Consider the following 19,614-nt stretch of genomic DNA (forward strand, 5'->3'; position numbering starts at 1 on the left):
TGTATATATATATATATATGTGTATATATATATATATATATGTATATATATATATATATGTATATATATATATATATGTGTATATAGATATATATATATGTGTGTATATATATATATATATATAGATATATATATATGTGTGTATATATATATATATATATATATATATATATATATATATATATATGTGTGTATATATATATATATATATATGTGTGTATATATATAAATCATTGTCGTTTAACATCCGCTTTCCATGCTAGCATGGGTTGGGTGATTTGACTGAGGACTGGTGAACCAGATGGCTACACCAGGCTCCAATCTGATTTGGCAGAGTTTCTACAGCTGGATGCCAGTCAGGAGGTACTGGCAACGGCCATGCTCAAAATGGTGTATTTTATGTGCCACCTGCACAGGAGCCAGTCCAGCAGTACTGGCTACGAACTCGCTCGAATGTCTTTTCACGTGTCACTGGCACAAGTGCCAGGAAGGTGACGTTGGTAACGATCACGCTCAAATGGTGCTATTTACATGCCTCCGGCACGGAAGCCAGGCAGCTGCTCTGGCAATGATCACACTCGGACGATGCTCTTAGTGCTCCGCTGGTACAAGTGCCATCACAATTTCGCATTCGCTTGCCCCAACTTTTCTTTGCAAGCCGAGTTTAGTGTTCAATGAAAGAGACGTTGTCATGGGTGCCAGTCTACAAATTTAGTTCGATTTTGATTTCACTTGCCTCAACAAGTCTTCACAAGCTGGCTACATCCCTGGCAGAGGCCTTGGATTTTGGTCTCACTTGGCTTGCCGGGTCTTCTCACACACAGCATATTTCCAAAGGTCTCGGTCACAAGTCATTACCTCGGTGAGGCCTAATGTTCGGAGGTCGTGCTTCACCACCTCATCCCAGGTCTTCCTGGGCCTGCCTCTTTCACGGGTTCCCTCAACTGCTAGGGTGTGGCACTTTTTCACACAGCTATCCTCATCCAGTTGTGCCACGGTTGTTGGTCTTGGACAGATGTCATTTAGCCTTCTTTGGATTTCATCTCACAGGTGCCCTATGAGGTTCAAGTCTGGACTTAGGGCAGGCCATGGCACTATCTGGATGTTGTACTGTTGGAAGAAGTCTGTTGTCAACCTGGCAGTAGTTCAGTATATATAGATAGTTAAGAGGACTAAAATAACTTTATCAAGAGGTATTTGAATGTATTTTGTGATACACATGCAATTTGAAACTTGTGAAATTTCTGTATATGCCAACATTTTCTGTTTCGAATACTCGAAAGTTTGCTTAAATGTTTTTTAAATTATCTTTAGATGTTTATTCACTTGTAGATTTATTCATTTGAAAGATGTTATTGTTTGATTTAAGTATTGGTCAGCTGTTACTTTTCTAAGCATAGACTTAGAATTTGCACATGTTTTGTAGTAGAGCTTTTTTTGTTTTTGTTATTCTTTAATGAAGCCCTTTTTTCGTTAAACTGCTTTTATATAAAAAAAAAAAAAAAAAAAAATTTGACTTACAAATTTAATATGTTTCAGGTTCAGGGCAAAGATCCTTCAGTGGATATAACTCAAGACGTTGTGGAAGAATCTGAAGATGAGCGCTTTGATGACATGCCTGATGCAGCTCCCCCTATTGAGTTGCCTCCGTGTGATTTAAGCAAACTCGAGGAGATCTCAGAACTGTTTAACAACGTGCTTCCGTCGCCTATACGGCGAGAGAAACTCTCAGTAGCAATAGAAACTGAAAATTACATTAAAAAACTTATAGATTTATTTCATATGTGTGAGGACCTTGATAACATTGATGGATTACATCACCTTTATGACATTTTTAAGAGTATCTTTTTGCTTAACAAAAATGCTCTTTTTGAGATCATGTTTGCTGATGACATTATATTTGATGTTGTTGGTATTTTAGAATATGACTCTTCTCTATCTCAGCCAGCTAGACATAGAGAGTACTTACAAAATACATCGCGGTTCAAAGAAGTTATACCCATCACAAATACAGAATTGCGGAACAAAATCCACCAAACTTACAGAGTACAGTATATCCAGGATGTGATATTACCAACACCTTCAGTTTTTGAAGAAAATATCTTGTCAACATTAAGTTCCTTCATATTTTTCAATAAAGTAGAAATTGTTACAATGATACAGGTAAATATTTTCAATTTAAACAGTTTTTTGCTTTTCAATTTACTATTTTACATTCATCCTTACTTAATCAAATGGTTTTTGAATTAATATGACTGCTTTTAATATTTTTCTTTACATTTGTCAGTGGTATTAACATTTAGATAGTTCCCAGTGGTTCCCAACATTTTCACTACCAAGGAACTTTTATTTAAATGAGTTTTCCCATGGACTCCATGATATTACTTATCGTTATGTGTGTATGTATATATATACGAAATTTTGAATTTAATTCATGGGCTCCCAAGTTGGGAACCACCAGTTTAGTCTTTTAATTCTTTTAACATGAGAAGGCTAATCTGTATGTGTACTTTTCTACAGACTTTTAGATAATGTTTTTGTACCTCATTAAGATGATCTCACCTTTAATATAGAAACATTTGTCAACATTGCTGTCAAATATAACCCCCCCCCCCCCCCAAATTATATTTTGTTGTTGGAGATTTTAATTAAGCTTGTTTCTCAATTTTTCATTTTTAACCAACATTTCAGATTTACAAATTTCTGTCTTTTTTAACATTCCCCATTTTCAGAGTGGACAGGTTTGCATTGTGAAAATTTAGAATGTAAAACACTTCGTTACACAGTTATTGAATCATTATGTAAACAAGTAGTAATGTTGAATTAAGCTGAATTATTGGTTTATTGGTTCTCTTATTGAAAATTGTTCACTTAGATCTGAAAGTAAATAATGTGTACTTTATAATGATTCAGTTTTAACTGCTTACATCTATTGTTAGTGATTCTTGATACTTCAAATAATTAAACTACTCTCTGGATGAAAAAACAACAAAAGTGAGAACTTGAAGCTCCAAGGATTCTTTATATTTGAATAATATTATTGCATTGTAAGTTGTTAGAATATCTGGCAGTTATTGCAGAATCATTGGCATTTGAAAAAGTTATATTTTTTACATCAAGCATACTCCTTGAAAATGACCATTAACCCTTTCATTACAGTTTCAATGTATTTTGAAAATAATGAAGAATTAAGTAAAATAATTGTTTTACGAAGCTGGTGTTTGGAACATAAACTAACATGAAATACACTGAACCACAAAAGAAACTCGATTTTTTCGAATGTCATTTTCTTATGGTAAATTCTGAAAATTTATTTCAGGGATATAAGTATAAATATTCCAAGACATGTTGGTTTATGGCTGAGATCCAAATTACAGGTAACCTTTCAACTTTCCTTGAAATGAGATGCCAAAAGACATCTCATGGAGGTTATGGGTGTAAAAATCAACGTGAACCGCATTCCTGGCATTCATAATTTGGACGCATTAGGTGTGACCTGATTGTCAGCAGCGCAGAGGGAACAAGCTATCGGTCAATTGCTAGTAGGGCAGCGTACCCTGGCTGTTGCGAAAGCTTACAATATCCATGTCAGCACCATCTATTGCCTGCAACAGTGATAAAAGAACACCGGCAGCACTGCAGACCATACTCGCAGAGGGCGCCCCCAGGTGACCATGCCCGGGCAGGACCACTTCATCCACCTGTAACACCTCTGTGATCGCTTCAGACTGGCCAGTGTGACAGTTTGCGAGACCATTGGCACTGGACAGCAACCCATCAGTGATGACATGGTATGACATCAACTGGCTGCCTGCAACAGTGATAAAACAGCACTGCAGACCCTGCTCGCAGATGGCACCCTTGGGTGACCACACCCAGGCAGCGATAAAACAACACCAACAGCACTGCAGACTATGCACGCAGAGGGTGCCTCTGGGTGACCACGCCCAGGCAGGACTGCTTCATCCACCTGCAACACCTCTGTGATTGCTTCAGACCAGCCAGTGCGACAGCTCGCGAGACCATTGGCACTGGACAGCGACCCATCAACGACAACACAGTACAACATCGACTGGCCGCCAACAACCTGCGTTGCCGTCGTCCTACGGGGGGGGGGGGGGGCCTCACTCCCCACCACCCCGTCAAGCACAACTACAGTAGGCTACACAGAACCAACATTGGCAGCGTCAACGATGGAAGTTGATAGTCTTCTCTGAAGAGAGCTGGTACTGCGTTTCCATCTTGGGTGGCAGAGTGAGGGTGTGGTGTAGGAGGGATGAACACTACAGAGACACGTGTCATGAAGAGAGATGTGCGGAGTGGCTAAAGCATCATGGTTTGGGGTGCTATAGGCCTGAATCAGAGAATTGGGCCCCGTGTGTTCCAAAATGTTAGTGTAAGCAGAGGGAATGGCATCACAGTGCAGTGCTATGTTGACCAGATCATAAGACCTCACATTGTGCCTTTCCACGTCACCATAGCCACATGTTCCAGAAGGACAATGCTGTGGCCAGCTCTTGGCCCGGATTTGAACTCAACTGAATGCTTGTGGGACAAAATCCAGAGATGGCTGAATCAGGTGGTCCAAAGGCCGACAGCTCCTGGAACTGGAAGCAGCTTTCTTCAGGGTGTAGGCACAGGTGCCAATGGCTTTTGTGAACTGCCTCGTGCTCTTCATGTACCAACGGTGTATGGCTGTTTTGAACACCCAGGGAGGGCATACACAGTATTGAACATGTCATGCCATACAATCTTGATGTGCTGGATCCACCCACTACCAGAACACATGACAACGACCCATAGACTGTGGTCAAAATGCATCCAAGAAATTGACTTCATCAGATTTATCAAAATTTATTTCTGACATAATGAAATTAGAACATATTTCACAGTCACACACGTCTTGTGTTTCTTTTGCGGTTCAGTATATTGATGGAAGTTTTTAATTTAGCTCACTTTAAAAAAGGAAGTTTGCATCATAGAACTAGGGGCACTCTCAGGTTGGTTGGTATCAAAGGGTTAAATAACTTATGTATTACATGGTTTAATATTGTAGTGTTTTAATAAAAGACAGTTGTCATCTAAAGAATTCTTGAGAACCATATTCATTCATATCTCTGAAACATTTTGATGGAATTGTGTTTTCTTGGTTTGATATACAGGAAGATGAAAAATTCTTAAATAGTTTATTCACTCAACTTACTGATGATGAAACAGATGATGAAAAAAGAAGAGAATTAGTTCTTTTCCTTAAAGAATTTTGTACATTTTCTCAAACATTACAACCACAAAACAGGGACTCCTTTTTTAAGGTAAATATTTTATTATTTGAACATAAAGATTAATAAAAAAACATAACTATTATTTTAAATGCTTTGGGTTAAGTTTTTTGTTTATTACAGCTGAGTAAAATTGAAAACAAAATATTGACCCATGTTTGTGGGATTGTATAGTATACTTAATATATAAGTATATGCCAAATGAATATATATAAGGCTGTTTTAGCATTTACTGTTTTGTTTTCTACTCAGCAATTATTTCATGTTTGAGATAATTTGGTATTTTTATAACATTTTTGTATGTTTAGTTTAAATACTGAGAATTATTGGAAACGTTATTATGAACTTTTTAATTTTATATCAATTAAAACATGTATAAAATTCCAGGCATCCTATAAGCAAGAGGATCCAATTTAAAACGTTTTCTTCAAAAATCAATAATTCTTTCTTCTTTCCTGGCTGTATGCACAATATAAAACTGGCAATCAAAATAGCATGTTTCTTTAATGCAGCATACGAAATGAACATAATTTTACCAAACAGTATTTGCTATATAGTATAGTTGCATGTTTTTTAATGTTTTCACTTGTTCCTCACAAGGATTTTGTATGATATATTTCTTATCCCTTTTGTTGTTATTTTTCTGTTGCAGTATATTGCCTATGTTTGAATTAATTTTGAAAATAATGAATTTAGTAAAATAATTGTCATTATTAAGTTGGTATTTTAAACATAAACAAACTTGAAATTTTGATGGAAGGTTTTAATATAGATAACTTAGAAAAAAAGATTATATCATAGAACTAGAAGCAGTCTTAGATGAGTTGGTGTAAAAAGGATTATTTGAATTGGAGAGTTTCCTTTTATATTTTATTACTCTGTTGTTTCAATATTAATTCCAATACAATATTTCTTCCTTACAGACTTTATCTAATCTTGGAATTCTGTCAGCTATTGAAATTATTTTGGTAAGTAGGACTTTTTTTGAAAGTTGTTATACTATTTTCTATTGAATTAAAAACAAATGAAATTAAATTTTATTTCCTTGGTATCATAGTCTTTATTAGAACAATAGTAAAATCAGCTGAAAGTGATTAGACAATAAATATTAGTTAAACCTGCTAACGGCATAAGAAATGTAATTAAACTGATGGGCATAATAATGCCATAGTCAGTTGCTGCAATGATAAATGGATTTCAAGTTAATGAACTATATGAAAGTGGTAAATTCATTAAAGATTTTACTCATGTCTGTTATCATGGTACTATATTACTACTCAGAACTCTGCAAATGGGATACTTGGAAAAAAATAAAGCACTCTTTGGAGTGTTGAGCTAATGAGATGTGGTATCTCATATGTTTTAATGTTGGCAGTGAGAAAGTTAGATATGTTGTGTATGTTGACAACAATAGTATTAATATTTGTTGTGGATTCATGAATACTAAATAACTTAGAATATACAAGATAGTGAGCTTTGTTCATGGTATGTGCAATATTAATTTTAAGGCACAAGTTAGTTAAGAAAGTGATTGGGCTTTAGTAGTATTGGTTGATATAAAATATGAGAATGGATAATATTTACTTGTGACTTAATGTTGGCAAGTGATTATGATAGGGAGAGAGAAAAATCAGATTCCAGATCATTAGTAAATTATATAATGCAAGATATGAGGTGCATTTTTGCTGGTCTGTGCTGTTTCTTGTAGCATAAGAAAGCAATAAAGTAATGAATGCAATAAAGGTAAAATGTATCTAATTTTCTCACAGGAAAATAGTTTCTCCACCATTGTGTTTTCACAAACTTTTTTATAATGAAAATGGTCCTATCAGAAAAAAAAAGAAGAAAAAAAAGATGATAAATGTATTATTCTATGATTGTTTGGGATTTGTCTTTAACCAATTCTGGAGAGTTATAATTGCTTTTAGGTATTATTTATTTTATCTGATAAGGGTTGTGATGATGATAGAATAAGAAAAATGAGTTGGATTCTTTTCATGTTTCATGTTTGATATTTAATTGTTGTCAAATCAAACTCTGCCTTTCATTCATCTATACTTGATTAAATAAATATTGATTTCAAATTTTGGCACATGACCAGCAATTTTGGGGGAGGGGATCAGTTGATTACATTGACCCCAGTATTCAACTGGTACTAATTTTATTGACCCCAAAAGGATGAAAAGCAAAGTCGGCCTCACTGGAATTTGAACTCAGAATGTAAAGATGGACGAAATGCCACTAAGCATTTTGCCCAGTGTGCTAACAATTCTGCCAGCCTGCCACCCTGTTACTAAATAGATATTAATAACATGTGATCAACTCATTTGGTGATTAGGCTTGTGTATAGTTCCACTTTTTTGGTTGCATTTGTAATGAATATATATTACCTATAATGTCTTAATTTTGAAAATAACCCAGAAATTGGAGTTTAATCATATCCAGCCTGAATATTCTACTTATTTTATGTTCAGACTGGCCAGATCCAGCTACTCACACCTATCCTACAATGTGATTCTAAAAATAAACAATCACATCATCAAAATATTGAAGCTACAAGATAATGCATGGTCGATTCAAAACAATGTGAATAAATATGCATTACATTTAACAGAGTAATCTGACTGCTAAAGGGTTAAGCAACAATCTATAACTTGGTATATTAACATGGCGTTCAGAATACAACATAAAGAACTATTATTAACACTATTATAATGCAGATATCCCTTGTTACAGAAACATTGCATTCTTATTCTTAAAAACCTTGCTGTAATGTGGAATTCTCTAACACAAGATTTATTTTTCTATTGATTTACTTCATCTAAATTATGAAGTGTTCTGTCAGCATGTTTCTGAAAAAGTAGTACAGTTATACACCTCATTTTCTAAATGAAAATACCAGTTTTTGAACAAAACAATACTGTATGTTGATACATGAAAGCATTTGAAGAAAATTACATTACGGTAGAAATAAAAATTACTAATATTACTTAAGAGTTATGTATTCTCCTCAAAAGATGTGGACTTTCTGCAAAAAGTAGCAGTTTTCTTATTTTAGATGCAAAAATGGAATAGAGGAGAGATGTTGAAAATTGGGAAATTTATGAAGGAGAAAGTACTGTATAATTAAAGTTAGTAGTAAGACCCAGGTCAGTTGAGTTGGGGCAACATGGAAGACGGATGTTAAATAATGATGATGTCTTGCTACCTTCATGTCTTTATAAACTAGTTAATTGTTGTAGAAATAGTTAATATTAATCTTTATTGTATTTAGTGTTAGGGATAAAATTGTATGTGCTACAATTGGTATTTTTTCTATGAAATTAGTAAATGCTTAATCATTAAAATAGATTTTCTTCAAATTTGGAGAAAATTTCTTTGCTTTATTAATGAAGTATTTAATGTGTACATGCTAAAATTATCTTTATTATGTATAAAAATAGGAAAACTCAGTTTTTTGTTATCGTAGAATGTAATTTCAATTTTAGGGATTAGATGACGAGCAGATGAAAACAGCAGCCATTGACATATTTTCCTATATAGTGGAGTTCAGTCCGTCCATGGTTCGTGAATTCATTCTTCTGGAAGGACAAAGTCAAGATGATGTAAGAAAATTTCCTTGTGAATTCAGCTTGCTTTGTTTCATAAATGTGAAGATTTTATTACAATTTTATTTATAAAGAACGTTATTTCAGATATATAAATAACCAAAAAATTTTGGTTTTTTTTTTTGTTTTTGTTTTTTAGGTAACAAAAGCTTTCATGCTATAGTAAAATAATTTGTTCATAATATGCACTTATATTACTGATTCATAATGCTCATGTTTAAGAAATATTGATAGATATTTTAATGAAACAAAGTAGAATATTTGCCTGTGATATTGTGTTTAGAAAATGAGAATGTTTATATGGCAATTTTACTTTTTCAGGAAGACTTACTAATCAACTTGGTCATCGAACAGATGATCAATGATACGGATCCAGGTAAGATCACTTTATAAAATTCTTTATATTTATTGCTTTAGTTATTAAACTTTCTTAATGACTTGTATTGCCTCTGATGTTCAGTTTGTTGCCCTTCCCACACCCCTGCCCCCCCGAATAAATCCATATTTTAATTTTTGCTTAGTCAGTAAATTTTTCTGCATGTGTATACGTTTTAGCATATTTTATTAGTACAGTGTAGAAGTTTTATGTGTATGTATGTTGCATGCTACAGTTTAGTTATTGTAATATATTTTTGTGTGTTGTTCCAATACTGGTGGTTTCACATCATGATTTAAAATGACAATCTGAGAAATATTTTTATTTTCATGGTTCTCTACTAAAAATTCAAAAAATATTTTTAATATGAGGATTATAATTTCATACAGTTTCTAGGCAAAAATTGTGAAAGTGGTTTTGTCAGTTAAAGAAGCAGGATATTAATTGCTTAGATTATATTTCTAACTCCTAAATAGATGCTCTGAATTAACAGAACATGGTAAAAATGGAACTTTTCTTCAAGGAAGTATTTGTATTGTTCCTATTTGTGATCCTAATGTTATGAAGGCTTGCCCTTGTGGAACACAATGCCTTTCCTAATAAGCAAGGAGTTTTTTTCATCTTACTCTTTTTTTGAAGCTAGAAGTAGTGTTTAGTTATTGATAGTAAGCTTCCTTTGTTATTGTATGGCTAGGCGAGCTGGCAGAATCGTTAGTACACCGGGCGAAATGCTTAGCGGTATTTCGTCTGCTGCTACATTCTGAGTTCAAATTCCGCCGAGGTCGACTTTGCCTTTCATCCTTTCTGGGTTGATTAAATAAGTGCCAGTTACACATGGGGGGGGGGGGGTCGATGTGATTGACTTAATCCCTTTGCCTGTCCTTGTTTGTCCCCTCTATGTTTAGCCCCTTGTGGGCAATAAAGAAATAAATATTTTAAATTAACTTCTACTTAACACATAGCAAAACCTTACAGCAAAACCTTTGCTGTATGTTAATGATTTTCTTGTACAAATTCTTTGTAGTGCTCAATATTTTAGAAGTGTATCAATATTTTATAATTAAAAGAACAAAATCAAGAGTCAACTTACAAGTTTTACACATTCAAATCAACTTACAAAACATGTAGCATTCACTTAACCATTTTAACAAGATCTTGCAAATGGATGAATGATGGTTAAGATGAATTGAGCTACTGGGTCAGTTTTCTAACAACAACCAAGAAACGATCCTGCTCTGTTGGCCTTCCAGAGCTTGTTGCATCTTTTGTACTGCCATTACAGTTTTTGATGTTTTGAGAACATCTATTTTCTCAAAGCAGAATACTTTCGTCATGAAAATCCATGTGTTTTGTATAGTTTTAATAAAATTGTTACTATCTCTTAATTAAAAGATAAAAAACAAAAATAATGGTCATAGTTGATCTTTTCTTAGGCATCTCTATCAGAAGATTTAAGCTTAACCCTTTAGCATTTAAACCGGCCATATCCGGCCAAAAGTATTCTGCCTGTTTTATGTTCAAACTGGCCAGATCTGGCCTCTCACACCAACCCTACAATATTGTTTTAAAAATTAACAGCTACCTCATCAAGATCTCATAGCTACAAGATAATGCATGATTAGTTCAAAACAATGTGGATAAAAAAGCATTAATTTTGGCAGAATAATGCAAACACTAAAGGGTTAAATAAGACAAAAAAGATAGAAATTAAAAAGAAAATTGTAGACAACAAAGTGTCACTTCTCTTTTCTATTTGAACTATGTGTGAGAAATTTGTTGAAAACTTTTCTCAAAGAAAATTTATCCAATTTTGAAATAATTCGAACACTTTTATGTGTTCTTTTTTTAGTTTAAGATTTTAACCAACTTCTTTGGTTATTATTTACTTTTAGATTTCAGTATTTGTTTATGCCTTAGATTAAATTTATATGGAGTAAAGTGATTAACATAAATTCTAGTTGAAATTTTATTAATACAGTAGTTTATTGAAAATTTATTATTTGCGTTTATAAACTGGAATTATTGGTAAGGTAACATTTCTAATTAGACTTTAAATCGCCAAATTTACCTCTTTTGGATATTTCAGCGAATTCATATGATTACAAGAAATAAAATCATTGTGTACATAAGGTTTTAATATAAATTTTCTAATCTCTCTCTCTCTCTATCTCTCCTTCACACACACACACAAATAAAGTTTGTTAACTGAAATTTTCTATTTATTAAACTGCTGTCTTTTTGATTGGCAATAAATCTGAAAGTAGCTGGTTTCTTTTCACTTTATATTTTGTTTTACTTAGAATGTTAGTGAATCTGTTTTAGATCATTGGTATTGAACAATATTTGTCTTCTGAGAATGTCTTGGTTTATAAAAAAAAAAAGAAAGTTTTGATTTAAAGATATGAAATTATATATTTCTGATTTGTTATTCTACTGTTCTTACCTCTCTTGTAGCTGATTTGGTTTAATTTTGAGTAGGTTTTATAAAAGAAGAAGAAGACAGCCTTTAGTGTTGGTGTTTGCTTTTCTATCCATGGTTAATGTAGGCTAGTTTATGTGTTTAATGTTTTTTCTTTTCTTTCTTTCCTCTTGTTGGTTAATTTTTATTTGTCCAAGATTGAGATATTTCCTCTGTTCATTCGCTCATAGAATTGAAAAGAAAGAGATGTCTCAAGAGTTCACGCCAGCCGTTAAATCATTTGTTGGTCAGTAGATGGGGTAAGATGATCGATCTTTTCAATGTATATGATTTTCTTACTTTATTTTGGTAGATTTCTTGATGTTTCCATATAGATTCCTTTTGTACTTTTAGCGGGTTCTTAACAGATCTCAGTAAAGTCTTCTTTCAGTGATGGCTGTTTAGAATTACTCAAAATTGTATATTTTATTATATGCTGAGGTTATTTAAGTAGTTGATTATTTTGTTAATTTAGACAGTAATAGAAAAAAATTCAGTGTATTTCCTTAGTGCATGCAGTTGTTTACAATGACTAATTTATTTATCTTAGTTTTTATTTTTATTTTATTTTAATTTTAACCAATACTGGGCTGCTGATTTAATACTTTCATATTTAATGATTACTTGTGAAATAAAATGTTTAATTTCAACAACCTGTAAAAATGATATAAATTGTATTAAAATAATGAAAATTCTATTAAATAACAAGAAAATTTATTGAAATTAGTTAACGAATAATACTTTTAAAAATATGTTTGAGAACTTTAGAATAAGTTACATGAAATGTAATTAAAATGTGATCTCACATTATTTATTTGAACTTGGATTTGATGGAAAGTGTACTTTAGCTTTAGAAATTGATAATCTATTTCACATACTTTGATACATTATTGAAACCTGAATAAAATTTGATTTAAATTGTTACTTTTTACTCTAGCAATACTTTATATCAGAAGTCTTTAATATATGACTTGAAAATAGAATGTGTTGGACTACTGATTTATAATCAATAAGCTGATACACCTGCTGATAACATTATTACACTGTTTGACATGATATAATTGCAGAAAATAAGTCCGATTTGAAATTTATTGGCATGCAGCTTTAACCCTTTAGCATTCAGATTATCCTGTCAAATGTAATACTTATTTATTCACATTGTTTTAAATTAATCATGCATTATCTTGAAGCTTTGAGACTGATGATCTGATTGTTTTTATAATGACATCATAAGGTAGGTGTGAGAGGCCAGATCTAGTTTGTCTGAACAAAAAACAAAATTAAATATTTGGGCTGTTTAAATGCTAAAGGGTTAAAAAAATCTAATTGTTTTGATGCATGCAGTTATGTAAATTTTTGTTAGTCCCACACTACCAAATCTCATAAACCAACAAAACTTGACTAAGTTTGTTCTGCTATTACTACCACACTTACTTAGTCAATCCAGTTGGGTAAATGCTCGTAATGTTTCACCCTGTTCCAATTATGACCAAGTTTTCTAGTTCTTTTGCCATGGAAGTTTCTCCCAACCTTTCTTTAGTCTCAGTTCTGACAAATTTCAAAGTAGTGTCAGTAATCAGTTATTTTATTGTCCATACACATTAAATGTCACCTTAGACATTTTTCTCACACAAATTCAATTCTCTTTTTTAAATACTTCACTAAGTATGATCACCATAGACATTAAATTACTAAGTATCTAAAGAATAATCCTTCCAATTTCTCTATCATGAGACAAATATGCTCAGCTATTATTGTCCACAAGGATTTCATATTGGCATAATGCAACAAATGGACTGCAGAATCAACTTCAATACGTGCTAGGTAACTTTATGTCGTACCTTAGATAGGTGAGATGTAGATATGACTACAAAGAAATTATTGTATGTAATTACTTATAAAAGTATCTTGACTTTTCCTGCATTGGATTATAAAATCTGCAATATGGAATCAAGGTTAGAATCATCAGAAATGTCATTTCATATTCTGCTCTTGTTAACAAAATTTTATGATTGTGTGTGTATGTGCACACATACACACGAATACACATATACATACATACATGCATGTTACACTTCTGGCAAAGTTGTTTATTAATGGGCTCCACTCACTTGATTTATCATTGAAATTGCAGTTTGTTAGTGGTCCCCATCTCACCACTCTTTCAGCTTGCTTTACTAGACCTATTAGAATTATTTTTCTACTTCTTGTCTTCTTTTTTTCTCACTAGCATATAACAATCCCATCTATGCTGATTCAGTAATCTAAAAAAAGTCACTAAAATCTGTGAACTGCAATCTTCCTCCTTGACTATTTTCTGTGATAATGAGAAAGAGACTCTTGTTCTTTTTCTTTTTTCTTCTATTGCAACATGAATAGTATGAAATTTACAAATTTTGAAATTATTTCATGAATTGTTCATTGAAACCTCTGAATGTCAACCCTCCACCTCACACATTAAATATACCATTGGAGTTGTTTACGAATAAATTTTGTTAGGGAGAAACAGTTATATAAATTTTGGAGGTAGTCTTCTCTCACTTTTTACATTCTGTTATCATATTGCATTTCTTTTTATTATTTCTATAATATAATTATTACTTTGTGAATTATATTTGCCACCTAAATGTGACTGGCCCATATGGGACGATGTTACTGTTGTTTATAACTCCAGGAAGATGATGGAACGATGATTTCCTTTCGCAAATACTGATCGGACACAGACAGTGTGTTGTTGTTAGCCAGCTGGAGGAGATGTCTTCCTGGGGCTATAAACAACTGTAGCATCGTCCCATATGGGTCAGCCACATTTAGGTGGCAAATATACTTCATGATGTTGTGCTGCTACTGTTTACAACTCACTCAGAGATTTATTATTTCTTGTTTCTCCTTTTTCGAGATTAGCGAAGTTTGTCACTGGAAAAAGCATATAGTATTTTGCGTTTGGAATCAGTTCTCATCCTTAGCTGGTGATTGTCACACGCTGATGACGGGTTACTACCCAGAAACCCGGTCCGTGTGTGTCACATAAGGCTAGAGATGGGAACGATGATTTCCCTTTGCCAATACTGTTTGGACACAGACAGTGTGTCGTTAGCCAACTGGAGATGTCTTCCTGGGGCTATAAACAACAGTAGCATCGTCCCATATGGGTCAACCACATTTAGGTGGCAAATATACTTCATGATGTCATGCTGCTACTGTTTACATCTAGCTTAGAGATTTATTATTGATAATTATTACTCTTTCAACTGTAATTTTCAGAATTTTTGTTTGATTTCTAAACATTTTGAATGGGCAGAACATTTTGAATCTTTTTTTTTTTTTATTGCCCACAAGGGGACAAACGAAGATAAACAAAGGGATTAAGTCGATTACATCGACCCCAGTGCATAACTGGTACTTAATTTATCAACCCCGAAAGGATGAAAGGCAAAGTCGACCTTGGCGGAATTTGAACTGAGAACATTAATGGTAGACAAAATACTGCTAAGCATTTCGCCCGGCGTATTAACACTTCTGCCAGCTCGCCGCCTTCATTTTGAATCTTGCTTAGATGTTTTGTATTAATATTTTAATATTAAAGCTTTAGCATTTAAATTGGCCATATCCAGCCCAAATATTTTACTTGTTTTATGTTCAAACTAAGCAGATCCAGCCTCTCACACTTACCCCACAATGTCATTGTAAAAATAATCAGTCACATCATCAAAATTTTAAAACTATGAGATAATGCATGATTAATTCAAAGCAATGTGAATAAATATGCATCACATTTGACTGATCTTGCTAAAAGGTTATGTGAGCATTTTAGAGTAATATTTTACTGCTCAATCTCTCTGAATTATAATGAAGTATATTAAAAATGTAGAAGTTCTATAAGAGTTATTACAGGTTTTATGATTTTAATTTTTTTTTCTTAATTTTAAAAGCTGTTGTTGACACAAAAAGCTTGTTAAATGGTCTTTTTTTTGTATTGAAAATAAATTTTCTTTTTTAGAATTGGGTGGCGCAATGCAGTTGATGGCTATCATAAGATTATTGATTGATCCCGAGAATATGCTTGCCACAGCCAATGTATGTTTCTATTAAATATTTCTTTTGTTAATCATTCTTTTCATTGCCTTGATTGAAGAAAAGTTTTGGAATCCTATTTATTTTGAATGCTCTGACAATAGTCTTTTCAATCATCTGATCAGTTTTTATTTTCCAGTATGAAAATTATGGTGTTCTTCAGAGTAGGATAGGTAGCAATAATGTGATATACACCAATTAGACATATGGAAAAGATAATTATAGTATTCACTGCTCTACCACAAGAAGAAAAGTGGAACTTTCTATGTTACTCCTGTTATGAAGGATAAAATGTTTTATTGTTTTAAAGTTCCAGACAATAAACTTGAAAAAGGGGGAAAATAAAGAAAAGAAATATTAACATTTGTAATTTTGTGCTTTAGACATTCCAGTTCTTTGTTGCTATGTGGAAGACATAAGTTGCACCTTCATGAAAAGGCTATATATATTTTCCTTTTAAGCAGTTATAAAAAGAAAAAGAAGAGTGAGAATAAATTAAATCAGTATTCAAAACAAATTAGATATTTTTTCTCTCAAAATTAAAATGTGCATTAGAGCTAAAAATACAAAGAAATAATATTTAAGAATTTTTAAAAAGGAGGTAAACAATAATGCTCTGCTGCAATTTGTGTGTGTGTAAGTGTAAATGTGCCACCTTCCATGCTGGCATGGGTTGGGTGGGTTGCCACTGTTGGAATCAACACATTTTAAGATATAACTAAGTTTGCTGTTTCAGATATTAAAGGATGTGGTGTAGATCAGAAGGAAGAGATGGTGCCTATAGTATGTGAAGCTATGGCACTGCTTCTTCTCAATTCCTCCAATATTGATAAGATTGATACTCAAGCTGATGATTGCAGATGCAGACATTTACAAGGAGGAAATTCCAGAGGGCTGATATTTTAGAAAGGAATGACCGAGCAGAGTAGTTAATGTAGAGTCTGGAGTATCAATTATTTCAAAAAGAATTTTTATTATTGAGTGAAAACAAGATTGACAGGAAGTCATTGTAGGATGTTGCTGTGACCTGTTTTCATGTAATCAGTGCAGATTATGCATTCAGATGTTTTGGGTGTATTAGATTAAAAAGAATGAAGAGTGGTTATGTAAGAGTGCTTGTTGTTAGATGTTTTGGTAAGTAATTGATGTATAACAGGAAAGCTGTGGCATACCAGAGTAGAAAGTTGGGTCAAAGAGACAATTCCATCAGCACAGATTACGATAGGCCAATCTCATGGGAAACTACTGATCCATGGGATGAAAGGCAGCTGAAGCCCATAGTCAGGCAATTTTGAATGCAACATAGTCAAAAAGTTTGCCGATGTTGAGGGCAACAACTCTACTGTCCTAAATTTCATTAGCTCAGGAGCACATTGGTGAATGATGTATGGGAGTAGTTTTGCAATAGATCTAGCGTTATGAAAACTGTACTGGTAGTCATTAATGAGAGAGAGATTGATTTGTGGTGTTGAATATTATTGTTAATGGTGGTCTCTGTTGCTTTTTAGTTGAGAAGTAAATGTGACAGAAGTTGGAGGGGTTGCACTTCTTGGGAATTAGAGATACTGTATTGCATTTCCACAAATTAAGATATATCCTTGTAAAGAGAGAGAATCAAGAGTTTAATAAGGGTGCAGTGAAGGCAATGGAAGAGACATTCTCATGGCTAGTGGTCTTGGTTTGAATTGACTGGAGGCGCTTTTATACTTCATATGTATGTGTGATGGTGTGGAGGCGCAATGGCCCAGTGGTTAGGGCAGCGAACTCGCGGTCATAGGATTGCGGTTTCGATTCCCAGACTGGGTGTTGTGAGTGTTTATTGAGCGAAAACACCTAAAGCTCCACGAGGCTCCGGCAGGGGATGGTGGCGAACCCTGCTGTACTCTTCCACCACAACTTTCTCTCACTCTTTCTTCCAGTTTCTGTTGTACCTGTATTTCAAAGGGCCAGCCTTGTCACACTGTGTCAAGCTGAATATCCCCGAGAACTACATTAAGGGTACACGTGTCTGTGGAGTGCTCAGCCACTTGCACGTTAATTTCACGAGCAGGCTGTTCCGTTGATCGGATCAACTGGAACCATCGACGTCGTAAGCGACGGAATGCCAACAACATGTGAAGGTGGTGTTGAAAGGGGATAGATTTGGAGGGATTTACTCACATGCAACTTGAGGCTAGATTCTAAGTGAGCAGCAAAACTGGTTGTTTTTTCTGTGGGAGTACTGGTTAGAAAATCACCTTGGTTGAGAGGAGAAGAAAAGAGAATGTGTAATGTCTGTGGAGATACTTTGGCAAATCACTAAAAGGATCAGCTGCAGTTAAAGAGGTGGGGGAGCTGTTCAGTGCACTAAGACATCCTTTGTAGTTTGGATGAATTGTGCATTTGTAGAGATGGATGGTTCTCTTCAGTTGCTGTAGATCATGTTTTTAACCTGAACAGCTGTAGCACAGCTATGAATAAATCATTAGGGGACTAAGGAAGCAATCAATATAGTAGGAACACTAGCAATAGGGTTAATTTTAGAACCTAAGATTTTTGAACTTAACGCATTCTGTTCTGCTTCATTTCTCTCTTGATAACTTAAGATATTGTTTTAAAAATTATACTATAATCTTGAAATAATCATTAATTTATTGTATTCACTAGGAGTATTTGTGTTTCATATTATATTTGAATTATGCTGAATGTATTTACATGCAGAATAAAATTCGAGTTATTGTAATCATGTTTTGCTGTCATTTGGAAATCTACACATTTATTCACTATTTCACTGTAAATCATGTTTTATTGCAATTTGAATAAATTTTAAAGTTGAGGTGTGATTGTACAGAAACTAATATCTTGAAGTGAACATAATGGATAATATTTTAATAATAACTGTTTTATGTTTCTTTCAGAAAACTGAAAAAACTGAATTTCTTAGTTTTTTCTATAAACATAGTATGCATGTATTGACTGCTCCGTTATTTGCTAACACTACAGACAATAAACCTAGTAAAGGTAAGTTTTTTTTGTTTTTTAATACTACCTGTTTTATAATGAGCCAGTATTCTTTGCATTTTTGTATCTAATGAAAATGGATTGTTCTTTAATTACATTTGTGTAAGTAACATCTAACTAGATATTATGTTACTATAGAACAATAAATATGAATATAGAAAGTTAAGTGTTTTATTCAATACTTTTTAGATCAATTTATACGTAAGAATTATGGTGTTACTTTATACTTCTCTTAATAATGTTCAGTTTTCCTCAAACATATTTTCAGTATCTATGTAAGGTTAAAATGAGATTTCAGTTAGATATTAACTGAAATATTTGCAATAATATAAACATTTTGTAAAATGCAGCAATAGCAACAAACTCCTGTGCCTTTTCCCATTTTCACACTTGTTTCTTCTTTTTGTCTTCCTTCTTTGCTTTGTTTTGTTTTGCATTCTCTAATACATAAAAATATACATGGTCGACCAATTTTAATAATATATTGGTTAAAAAAATAATATTTGTAAATTATTTTCCTTTTTTTTTTTTTTTCTTTTTTCAACAGATGATTATCAAACTGCTCAACTTCTGAGTCTTATAATGGAGTTACTTTCATTTTGTGTTGAACACCATACGTATCACATCAAGAATTATATCATTAGCAAGGACCTTCTACGGAGGGTTCTTGTCTTACTGAAGTCCCAGCATGCTTTTCTAGCCTTGTGTAAGTGATCAAAATTATTCTTGTTCAAGTCTATCTGTAGTTGGTATTATTTATTCACCATTAAGTATTAACTTGGTACCACTTCCTAATTACTTTATAGTTGATAATAAAAT

The 19,614-nt window shown here is 33.2% G+C and overlaps 1 protein-coding gene across 4 annotated transcripts in view; it reads left to right on the forward strand.

Moving 5' to 3' along the window:
* Positions 1 to 1,270: 1,270 nt before the first annotated feature.
* Positions 1,271 to 19,614, forward strand: part of LOC106869438 (serine/threonine-protein phosphatase 4 regulatory subunit 3) — a 40,592-nt gene continuing 22,248 nt past the window's right edge. For 2 of the 4 annotated variants that reach the window (XM_089359860.1, XM_089359861.1), the window contains exons 1-9: positions 1,499 to 2,163; positions 5,163 to 5,312; positions 6,203 to 6,247; positions 8,768 to 8,884; positions 9,209 to 9,263; positions 11,913 to 11,981; positions 15,722 to 15,798; positions 18,693 to 18,795; positions 19,343 to 19,501. In XM_089359860.1, the coding sequence (XP_089215986.1) occupies positions 1,531 to 2,163; positions 5,163 to 5,312; positions 6,203 to 6,247; positions 8,768 to 8,884; positions 9,209 to 9,263; positions 11,913 to 11,981; positions 15,722 to 15,798; positions 18,693 to 18,795; positions 19,343 to 19,501 (1,408 nt within the window). In that variant the 5' untranslated portion in view covers positions 1,499 to 1,530. Of the gene's footprint in view, positions 2,164 to 5,162; positions 5,313 to 6,202; positions 6,248 to 8,767; positions 8,885 to 9,208; positions 9,264 to 11,912; positions 11,982 to 15,721; positions 15,799 to 18,692; positions 18,796 to 19,342; positions 19,502 to 19,614 lie in introns of all 4 variants that reach the window. The other 2 variants (XM_089359862.1, XM_089359864.1) reach the window with 1 other exon arrangement.

Source organism: Octopus bimaculoides, chromosome 11 (assembly GCF_046866305.1).
Source record: "Octopus bimaculoides isolate indiv1 chromosome 11, ASM4686630v1, whole genome shotgun sequence".
In the NCBI taxonomy this organism is placed as follows: domain Eukaryota; kingdom Metazoa; phylum Mollusca; class Cephalopoda; order Octopoda; family Octopodidae; genus Octopus; species Octopus bimaculoides.